At 36.1% G+C, this 12,215-nt stretch overlaps 1 protein-coding gene across 6 annotated transcripts in view; it reads left to right on the top strand.

The window, feature by feature from the left end:
- The window catches only part of pde4ba (phosphodiesterase 4B, cAMP-specific a), a 118,702-nt gene that overhangs the window by 63,869 nt on the left and 42,618 nt on the right, over positions 1 to 12,215 (top strand). For 5 of the 6 annotated variants that reach the window (XM_077606726.1, XM_077606728.1, XM_077606727.1 and 2 more), the window contains one exon: positions 11,133 to 11,327. In XM_077606726.1, the coding sequence (XP_077462852.1) occupies positions 11,133 to 11,327 (195 nt within the window). Of the gene's footprint in view, positions 1 to 1,109; positions 1,477 to 11,132; positions 11,328 to 12,215 lie in introns of those variants that run through there. The other variant, XM_077606732.1, reaches the window with a different exon arrangement.

The raw sequence follows: 12,215 nt of genomic DNA, 5'->3' as shown, positions 1-12,215 counted from the left end.
GTGATGGGATAATAATAACAAAAATAAGGAAGAGGGAAGATAAAAATGTTAATGCTTAAGGTGAGTGCCCGAGCAATGTTACTAATGTCGAGTCTGTACTGTACTGTACGGTTTATATATTTATTCTGCACCATCTTTGACCATAACAAGAGAGCTGACCTATAAAAGAATTGTAAATATATCTCAAAAACAATAGCAGCAAAAAACATTTTTTTTAAACACACACTTGGAGAAATGTACTACAAATAAATAATTCCAATTTTGAGGAAAATTGGAGGCTGGTTGACCTCAGATTGACCTATAAAAGAATTGTGAATATTTCAAAAACAGTAATTGCACAAAACAAAAAGATTGACCTGTAAAGCAATTTCAGCACAAATAAAACTTTTTGGGGCACAAACGTAGCACAAAGGATTGACATAAATTTTATTTAAATTTGAGTCTCATGGAGGGATAACTTCGCAAAGGATTATTGTCTGTTTTGACATAGTTCTCAATTTTTTTTGCCTGGAGGGTTTACACAGTAAAGCATGTTTATTTCAATGGAAATGAGGATTTTGTTATATACAACTGTACAATGAGCTGTCATAAGGCACAGGGACCCCCTGTAGGCACGCCAGATGCCTCTTACCATATTTCTCATACAAGCAAATCAAGGTGGAGGCTTCAAGACAGAAAACAGAAACCTACAGTGTTCGTTTTACAACTAGAAAACGAGCCTTTAAAGGCTCAATGACGCTGCGTTCAGGGGTCTTGAGGGTGGAGAAGTGCTGATAAGTTCTTGCTTGTTATCCTCAAGTCCACATTTGCTTATACTTAGATGTAATGACGTTGTTAGTAAAAAATGAATCCAGAGTCCAGTGAATCCACTTCATATCTTGGACATAACTCTTTATTCTTCTCTCAAGGGAAGCCCCCCCTCACACACATACACACACACACTAACTCAAGCATTTGCCAATGAGAGTCCACATAGGGATAGTAGTGGCAGAGCAAAGAAGAATTGCATGATGCGATGTGTTTGTGTGAGTGACATCATCTCAAGTGTCTGTGGGTCAGGCTATTTGAGTTTTTGTTTGCTTCTTGTTTTGGGGGGTGTGAGCGGTGAATTTTCCGGGTAACTTTTTGCGGCAATGTCAGTGATGTGTAGCATGAGTGTAATTGTTTATTTTTTTAATACATGTCAAGCTTGAATGACAGTCTGTCCAAATGCAGTGTGTGTATGATGGATTGTTGAAATGTGGGGCATTTCTTGCTAAACTTTGAGGGTTTGGTATTTGATGGCAATATCTGCCAGTCTTGGCGTGTTCCTGCTGCCGTGTTTGTGGTTCCATGCGTGTGTCAGGTAGTGTGTACATGTGTGTGTGTTGGGGCAATGCACCGGCGTTCACCTTGTGCCAGAGGAAGGGTTCACTTTGACTTCAGCGAGGAAGTCATCAGGAAACTACATGCCTCCAACCATGGCCACACTCACAGGTTAGGACAAATGGCAATATTATACATGTCTCAAATATAACATTTTGTTGTAGTGCTGTTCTTTTGTTATTTCTTGGTTTGCCTAGCATTATATCCAATATAGGTTTCTGCTTGTAATGCTTTCTGTTTGCCGTTTGAACTTGTCTGACAATATTTCAAGTTTCTGCTTGTTTACAGTACACAAGTTTGTGTTTTTTTTCTTTTATGCGCTCTTAACAGAACGTCATAAGGAAAGTTATACTCTTCATTAACCCGCATGTTACACATAGTCAATACACAACAGAGAATATTTTTAGTGCAATATTCAAAGTTTTTTTGAGGGTTTATTTCCCACATTTGTTCATGGTTTTGCAGATTATAAAAAGATTACAAATCTTCGACATGCTTTTCCTGTTGCAATGAGTTACTGTAACAGTGAAGGAAACATGAGTAATGACACACTTAATTGTAGACAATTAAGCCCAAGACAAAATCAGAAAAAGAGATATAACCCAATTACACACACAGTTATCACTGTATTAAGTTTGTGGTTGCCTATTGCAAAGAATGTGCCTTAAATTTCTCCATGTTCATAGCTAATCTAAATTTTTAACCACTGAATTGAATGCTTTTATTGTCATACAAGTATAATGAGATTTAAAGCCTCACCACAGAATGTTGCTTTGAAAATACAAAGGCTCCAAATGAAAAAGCAGACAACTATATCAATGTACTCCCTGAATTGGAACAAAGCCAAAAGACTAGAAATTAGATTTAAACATGGAATGCAAATGAAAAACTTTGTATTCAGGTGCTGTGCCAAATTTTTACATTTGCTTACATAAGATGTTTTAATTTTGTGTATTTACAAATTGTATGCATATTGCATTTTTTTGCATGAGTGTAATTAAGAGATGACATATGGCATCTACTTTGACTCACTGGTAGTTTAGTATGTGGATCAGACTTTAGGATGTAATGCATCGAAGCATGATTATTTCTGTTTACCCATTAAGGTCTGTTTAATCAGGTTATGGAAAAAATGAAATGTGAAAAAGTAGGCAAGTTCTCACCCCATGAGGACTGTAGGTATTTTGTCTTAGGTGGAGAAACATGACGTACAAAGGAAAGGACAGTGCTTTGGAAGGATTAATTCAGGATGAGCAAAAATACCTGATCTTTGATATCCTTTAACTGTACGAAGTTACCCAACCCTATACACAAGTATTCTGTAGTTGCTTTCAAAATGAATACTGGCATAGAATTAGATGTAACAAACATTCCTCAGGTCACATTTTTTAAGTTCATTTGAATTATAATCTTTTTTTTTTATTCTCACTTGATTTTTTTTAATTTTAGGGTCTGATGTAAACATGTTTTATGAGTGTTCCCACACACAGTGTCAAGAAATAGTTTTGTGCGCAAACATTTATGGGATTTTTATCAGCCACCCGATGGTGCAATGGTTCTTCTGCCTGACTTTGGTGTGGCATCTGTGTTCAATTCCCCCTCAGTGGCAATGTGATTGTGAGAGTCAGTGGTTCTCTGACTCTCTTTGTGCCTAACGGCTGACTGGCGACCAGTTTAATATAGTTTGCCTTCCACTCTAAGTCAGCTGGGACAGTCTCCAGCAACTCTTGGGAGGATGAGCGGAAGATGAATGAATGAATGATTTTTATCATCGGTTTCCTTTTAAAAGATTAGATTAGAATAGATTAGATCATCCCGTATTCGGGAAATTTCACTGTCTCAGTGGCTAGGGGGTGAGAATATAGAAACACACACACACACACATATATATATATATATATATATATATATATATATATATATATATATGTATATATATGTGTGTGTGTATATGTATGTGTGTGTGTGTATATATATATATATATATATATATATATATATATATATATATATATATATATACATATATATATATACATACATACACGTATATATTTCAGCCACACCTCTCTATTCATTTATTAAGTTATTTATGACCTATTTATGTCTAAAATGTCTTTTCCTGTGTCTATATTCTCACCCCCTAACCACTGAAACAGTGAAATTTCCCGAATACGGTGTATATATGGAAGTATACAGAAATGTATTCCTTATTGGAATTAACCTACCTGTTGTACTGAATGCTTAAGACAATCGCTTGCAATACATACGTAAGCACGGGTTTAACATATAATTGGTTGCTGCCTTATGTTACTCTGTGAGCACCTCCTCTTGTGTTCAGTTATTACAAACTGAACAAATTATGGCCGAGTAGCAAATCTTATGTGACTGGATCTTTGTTTATTTTTTATTTTTTATTTTGGCATCAAGCAGTCGTTAACATGACCACAATGTAAATTGCTGCTGTTTCTGTTTCTAAAGCTTGCCTCAGAGCCACCATTGGTAGGCACACTAATGTTCACTGAGCAATTTGTACGTTTTTTACCTTGCTGTTAAGAGTAGGGTAGATGTTGTTTTCTCAGAAGGCAGTCAATTGCTTTGATTTTAAGTGGCTACTACAAACAGAAAAAAAACAGCCTTAATAAAGTACCGCAGCTGCTGGCGAACTGACCCGAGACAGCCTCCAAATTTCTTCCACATCTGGTTGAATCTACAAAGAATAACTACTGAAACACAAACTGACCCCTGGGGCTGCTCTTTAGTTTCACTATTTATTTCATGTTAAATAGCTTTTAAAATTACTTGGCCATTTTTTTTTCATTACTGAGAGGGCTTTTCACATTCAGTGCATTGTGTTTAGTGGCATGAAGGTGGTGGAGTGACATTGAAGAATCTCTTGCTATACGTATTGCGAACCAGTGACATCACACAACCGCACAATTAGCCGGTAGGCAAATGTCTCGTATAGAAATCATAATGCTATTTTTCTACACATACACAAGCATTTCAACAATCCTTCAACGGTACACGGTCGATTGGTTGCCGGTCTTTTGGTCGCCGATCTTTTGGTCGCCCGGAAGGTTATTGATAATTACCATTTTAATCGTTGCTCAAATTCCCTAAATACAAACTGCGAATTATTATTTAATCATACTCAATGCCCTATTAATTATTAGGCTAAAGAAAAGCTCCAAATTTCCCGGACTTTTATTGTTTTTTGTTGGAGAACTTGTTAAGACCCTGACGGACGTACCTTCCTAAGGGGACAACTCATGTACATACAAACTCTTATACACTCACACGTCGGCTCAGTGAAACTGCTCATGGCCATTGTTGGCGTTTATTGATGCGTAGACCATGTTGTTTTACCTTGTTTTGTCGCCGGTCTTTTGGTTGTCGGTCTTTTGGTCGCCGGTCTTTTGGTCGCCCGTTGTCGCGATCCAGGCGACTAAAAGACCGCGACCAAAAGACCGGCGACCAAAAGACAGCTGGCTTACATTTCCTGAAGTTGTGCAGCATACAAACTGCATATAATCTAATGTTCTGGAATGGAGCACATCTGCTGGATTAATTTTTATCAAATGTGCATGTATAATGACTTGGCACAAGTTCTGATTATGTTAGTGGCCTAAATTCTAAGAATAAATTCACAATATCTTTATTATGTTGGAGTCTGGTCTCATCTACGTATTAGATTAATTCAGAATGATTGTTTTGTAGTATGTAAGAAGCATACATTGAATTTGTGTCTGCTGTATACAGCCACTCAAGTATAACAACAAACAACACAACACTGTAACAAAACACGTTTTGGTGCTGTGCATTCGCAGCTGTGCAATGTGATGCACATCAGGGAATTCTCCATCAATATAAAGCGAATTGAAGTGCAGTACTGCATTACTCAATTATATTTCACCTGATACTGTTCTGTACTGCTGTTTACTGTATGTAATGATAGTTGTGTTAAATACTAATCAATGCAATATGAAATGCGAGTAGTATGGGTTATACCAGTGTATATATGCAGACAGGGATACTAGAAAAGTGAGTATGATAGTTCTGTCAAAATTGAGTGGTACAAAGAAATCGCAGTTCTTTGATCTTTGTGATATAAATTTAGGTGGAGAACAAATAGCATGTCCAATGATCAATGCTGTAGATATGAATACAATACTGTCAATAAACCTATCAATCTGGTCAAGTGGCTCCTATTGTAATAAAGACTACAACATACAGCCGCAATCCTTTAAGTGCCATTTTGTACCTCTTTATTTAAACTTTTCAAAGATAACAATGCTCAGTTCCGGCTGACACTGTCAAACTGCATGCGTCCCATTTGCCACGAAGTTGGGGAGGCTGGAAAAAGCAACAAAGTAAGAAGATTGCATTTGACAACGAGAAAAGCGCATGACAGTATGCTATATTTAATTATTCACAAAATAGCAGCCTTGCGGATGAGTGATTGGCGCGTCGGCGTCACAGTTCTGATGTCGAGGGTTCAATCCCAGGTCTTTGGTGGAGTTTTTGTGTTCTCTCGGGCTTGCGTGGGTTTTTTAAGGTCAAAAGGAGAACTTCCTGATTTAACAAACCCATTTTCTTTGAATATCCCCTTTAAAAAGGGCTCGTCATGTGTAATACAATATTTTTTTACGAGTCAGCAAAAATAAGATAAGACACACAGTGAACAATTTGTGTCAGGTTTCTGCAAACGTAGAATGTTGTGAAGTTTATCCTCTTCCAAGAGCAATCATAAACCAACCTCTAATAATAAAACTTATGGCATCCAGTTTTCTTGACCGCACAACAGGTTCTTGTTCTCACACCGTCTGTCTCCACACAGACACATCCTGTGCCCCACGTTAAAAGAAAACGTTATTTCATTACGATTTAGTCGACTCGTAACACTCAACAGTGTTTTTCCATAGATGAACTTTACGAGAAAGCATGCGAAAGTAATATGAGTAAGAATGAGTTCCCTGACAAATACACCCTTTCACAGAAAAGGCTCTTTGTTCGCAAGAGCTGTCTTTGTGGTGTTATTCCAAGGAAAAACGCGTGGATATCCTTCCTTTGTCTGCTTAAGAATACTACTGAGCAAACACAGTCACAATATAATTGATTATTTTGCTAGCTTCTGGAAATTATGGAACAACTACAAATCTATTAGATAACTTTTTTGTTCGATTAAATATTGTATTTTTAGGCAAAAAACAAAACCTGCAGATATTTTCAATCTACCCCACCTGGTAAACGCGGATGAAACATGTAAAAGTTGGTAACAGGATTGGTAATATTAATTTATGAAAAGTTCAGCTTTGTCACCCATTAATTACTTCAGGGACAGTGGTCACACAGTAGAAATGTATTTAACTTACCTTAACTTATTCATTCTCCAACTCAGGTTGCAGAGTATGTGTTGTGGTGGATAATAAAAAAAAGAAAAAATTATATTTATAACGCCTATTGACAGCAATATGTTGACAACTTATTTGTTGATTTTTTAAAATTATTTATTTATCTCCCTTTTTTTGTTTGTTGTTGACTACTTGTTTATTTATTGATTGTTTAATTGTATTTTTGTTTGTTGTTGTTATTTGTGCACTTCATGCTGAAGCTTTAAATCTCATTATACTTATATAATGACAATAAAAGCATTCAATTCAAATCAATCTATTTCAACTGGAAAGGGCTGGAAATGATCATTCGAAATTAAATACATACATAAAATTCCTGTTGAAATATAAGCTTATTTGAGTTGTTTGTATTCATTTTATTTTCGTTCTTTTTTTAATGTAGATTTTTTTTACTCAGAGCTTTCTATTATTTTTTTTTTCATTTTTGTATATTTAAGTAATTGTTATCCCCCCAAAAAATAAATCAATACATTCATTCATTTCATTTAAACTTACATATATATTGTTTTGTATTTATCATCGCAAAATACAGGCTGGCAACACTATTGCTACAATTGGATGTCAATGTTTTTTTGTTGTTGTTTTTTTACGCAAACTTACTTGTAGGTGACTTATTTATTATGAGCACTTATTTATTTATTACTTATTTATTGGTTATTTACTTGTGCACTTCATAGTGAAGCTTTAAATCTCATTATACTTGTATAATGACAATAAAGTCATTCAATTCAAATGGGGTCCATAATTGGCATCTGCACCACTAGTTTGAGCTCCATATTGCATATGTATGATATGAAAATGTTTAAGGGGAAAAAATGTTGTTATCCATGCAAGAAAGAGTGAATATAAATGATCTTTTAATCTAAACACAGAAAATATTAATTGCTTTTTGTGAGCGCCCCAAAACTGCCATGAGTCACAAATGAATGACAGCTCTGAAGTACGATCCTTAACTGTTATTTTATTTCAAAGTTCTCCGTCTGGTGACAGTAAACCTTTTCCCAATACTTTTTCAGAAGGCAGCTTTAATAGTGCTACATGTGAAAGTCCACCTCTTTTGCTCATTTTCAAAGATTCACTTCTCAATTTTATAGACAAGTGTGTGTACACTATGCTTAAGTGCATTGATGTGTGGGTGAATGAATGCATGAGAGTGAAGTTTGACTATATATTCTAAATGTGATCCTTTGTCATAAAGATGGGAGATTGGCCTGAGGGAATAAGCAGTCAAGCATTCAGTTGTTGATACAATGTGCAAGCATGCATATGCGAACATGTGCACATGCATTTACTCTAGATCTTTTATTCTTGTTCTTTGATAAACAGTCCAGTGGGGACAAAAAAATCCCTAATGCATTTCTTTTTTTTTCCTCAAGGAAAATTAGTAATGTAACTTTGCCACCCTTAATCAAGACTGGCTCTGAGTTTAAATTTTAGGACAAGCCTCGAATGCTGTAATTGGTGTTCCCTCAACTTTGAATGTACTTGTCTAACTGTTCATTGTTTTAGCATTTTTTTGCACATTACAAGTAAGTAAATAATAAAATGAACAGCAAAGGGTTCAAGCGATTAATCGAACAATACATGTCCAAGAATGTTCACTTCTGTCTTCGTTGCAAGCTGCTAATGACGTTCTAAGCTCCGTCCGTGGCCACTTCCCTCTTAGAACTTCTGCTTTGAAAGGTCAAAACGGCAAGGTACCGTGAATCAATCCATAGGTATCATCTTCCCTTTGTCAATATACCAATTCTAATTCCAATTGAACAGAGCAGTCAATTCACTGATTAAATATCTGCTGTTAATTTTGCCATTCGGTTTCCTGTAAGAGAAAAGCAAACTTTGGAAAAAATTAACAATAAACAAACAGTTGAAACAATGTACAGCTCGAAATATACATTAAAAAAGACAAGAGATGTCCAAATTAAGGTTAACTGTAACAGCAGACATGGCAAAGTGATAAACTAGGTGAAGATCAATACAGACACTCCTCAACTTACGAACGCAATTGGTTCCGAGCGATTGTTCATAAGTTGAATTTGTTTGTAAGTTGATTTAGTGCTATATTTTGTATTATAATTTATGTTTAAGGCCTATATAAGTATATTGAAGGTTTATATAAGTGCATTTGTATGTTTAAGGCTTGTATAAGTAACACGCATTGGTTTGTACTGAAAAAAAAAAACATTTAATAAAATGGAGAGAATATGTACAGTACTGTAGAGAGAGAGAGATAGATTTATGTATTAGAAACTGGCCAAAAGAAGCGACCTAATGACGATTGCACAGTTTTCTTCTTTTTTTCATCATAAATGATGCAGTAGCACTGTATGGCATCATTCAATTGATTTGCAAACTTTGTGCAACGTTCAATATTTGGGTCCTGCTGCTCGATCTTTCTGTTTATAAATGGTACTGAATGTGCAACGCTCACCACTTTCACGCGCATCAAGCTTCGTTATTATTGCCACTCGTTTCAAATGAAATGGCTTGCCTCTTCCTTGCAACTCCCTCAATAGAAGCCTTTAGCTTTTTACCAACCATATTCAATATTGGATGCATGAGATATTTAATGATACAAATGAAAAAGGTTCTTTGCACACTGGAGATACATTCACGCACTTCCGCATTGCAACGAAGAAGAAGGTAGATGCTGGGTGAGCTGAGCTCTCACAGCGCCAGGCGTCGGTATTAGCGGCGGAAAGAAGTACTACTCCGAAAAAGACGCGAAATACAAAATTGGACTTGCGAACATTTTTGGACTTTGCAATTTGCAGACATGTTCGTATGTACCGTTGTTCGTAAGTTGAATGTTCGTAAGTAGGGGAGCGTCTGTAACTTCAGGAAGCATCATTCATATATAATATATATAAGATTGGAAGAGTGACTGACTCTGCATATTCTCTACCTCGGTCCCAGTCTGCAGAAGTTCCCCATCTTGTGGAAGACTTCCTGTGTGGTTCCAGTTTTTGTCCAACTTTACAACGTCTTTTTGAGTCTGAATCTGTTTTAGCTACCGCAACCAAGATGACGCCGTTCAAGTGGCACCCGGCAGCGGTAGCTCCGTCCACTCTTGCTCGTTTTGTGTTTTTGCTGCTTTTCTGTCTTAATGATCTGATTTGGTGATTCTTAATGATCCCATTTACTTTGATTTGCTTCGTGCTTTTGCTTTGTTGTTCTGTCTAATCACCCTCTTGCTACTGCCACAATGAAATTTCCCGAATACGGGATGGATAAACTTATCCAATCCAATCCAATCCAATATCGTATTTTTTTTTTTTTTTAAAGAATGGATTTTTTTAAGGTTTGAATAATTTTTGTGTCTGTAAGTTCTGTTACTGACAACTGATCAGTTCAGAGTGTAGCCCACCTCTTAACCTCAGCCGGAAGAATCACCAGCTTTCTGTGATCTTAAGTGAGTAGATGTATGGATCTTTCACCGACCCGTCTATTCTAAACTTGATATCAGTTTCACTGTCGCATCAGTTCATATAGAATTCATAACACCCAGTCCACCCAAACATTTAAAAAATCTACAAAAGCTTCATAGCCCCCACAATAAAATATCAATATCTTGTCATTTGTTCCTGCTGCACCATTAAGTTATAAAGTTGTCATTCTTTGGCCGACAAGTTTGAAATTACTAGAGTAGAAATGACAGCATATTTAAAAAGAAAACAAATAGAACAAAAGGTTTTACACTTATTAAATGTATTCAATGCAATCTGGAATTTGGTTTCCTTTCAATCAAGCACTTTAAATTTCAACTTTTGTAAATAATCCTGATTTAATTCATCCAAGCAGTTTATATTGATAAAATCAATGCAATAAAAAACATGCAAGGAGAAAGGAGGCTTAGATAAGGTAGTTATAGAGGGGGGGAAATTCAATTTGTCTTTCTCTACGCAGTAGCCTCAAATTCACTAATGCCTATCAGTGAATGGGCATGGTGCACTGTAGCGTGTCAGTGTGCCCACTCCTACCAGGTCAAGTCTACTTTTGCGTGTGTGTACGTGTCTAATTAAGATCACCAGGATGTGCGTGTGTATCCCTTAAGGGAAATTTGATAGTACATATCAATCAATCTGCGCTCCACTTTATAGTACCTGTGTAGTAATACTATCTCAGACCACTCAATGCTTCAAAAGGAACATTAACAAGCATTAAGAGCCAAGAATTAATCTGGGATATTCAAATCTATTATATTTTAATATCCGTCATGCTTAGTCATTTCCCTGCCTTGATAGACCATAAGATATTTTGTGTTGATAATTTTGTCTGCATGTCAATTGCATGTGGTAGGTAGTAGTAGTAGTAGACAAAATGATCTGAAAAGATATGGCGTTGTGTTTGCAGCTTTGATGTGGAAAATGGCCCAACTGCCAGCTGCAGTCCGCTGGACCCTCAAGCATCCCCCGGCTCCGGACTTATCCTTCACACGAACTTCCCGGGTCACAATCAGCGCAGGGAGTCCTTTTTGTATCGTTCGGACAGTGACTATGATCTGTCGCCCAAGTCCATGTCGCGTAACTCCTCCATTGCCTCTGAGCTGTGAGTAGAACTATTCTACAACTGCTTTATACACATCCTGTTCAAGACATTATTGGATGAGTCTAAATATGTCATTCACATATTGGAATTGCAATGCCACAGATCTCATAATTAACCGTTTTTTCTATATATCTGTGTATGTGTAGTACATATGTGTATATATATGTGTGTGTATATATATATATATATATATATATATATATATATATATATATATATACACGTGTATATATGTGTATGTGTGTGTATATATACACGTGTATGTGTATATATACGTGTGTTGAGAACATCGAGATGAATAAGTGTTAATGTAATCTATAAAGGTAACATTAACGTAATTAAAAGTTATATTCTTTGATATATCACAAAGTGATATACTATTATCTAATGCATGAGATTTTAATGTAGTAGTTTGATTTGGTTTGTTTTTAAATGGCATTAAAATGCAAGCAGACGTCATTTTGGACACAAATCCACCCAGAAAGGTCTAGATAATCATGAAATTAGGTCCTCATTAGTCTTTCTTTCTCTATATACACAAAAACAAATCTCCTGACCAAAAGATGATCATATATTATCATTATGATGGTACAACCAGAATTGCTGGGAAAAAGTGGGTGTTCTGATACATTGTTTAGGGTGCAATAAATATAAAACAGCCAGGTTTGAGTGCCAATTTTTTTTTGTCTACATGTAATATAGCAGCACAGCATGTTGCCATTTCATAGTACCTTTAAAGAACATCCACCCATTGGCTCACTAATCCATGTTAATCCACTGATAGTGACTGAGTGGTGATGCCTGTATACATGAACTACTCAGAAATAAAAATGTGGCTCCAGCATGACATCGATTTGAAGTGTCTTGCTCTTTCTAGGTTTACCAAAA

The sequence above is a fragment of the Stigmatopora argus genome, chromosome 8, assembly GCF_051989625.1.
Source record: "Stigmatopora argus isolate UIUO_Sarg chromosome 8, RoL_Sarg_1.0, whole genome shotgun sequence".
Classification (NCBI taxonomy): Eukaryota; Metazoa; Chordata; class Actinopteri; order Syngnathiformes; family Syngnathidae; genus Stigmatopora; species Stigmatopora argus.
The sequence above is the reverse complement of the archived record's forward strand: the minus strand, read 5'-3'. Positions and strand labels throughout refer to the sequence as shown.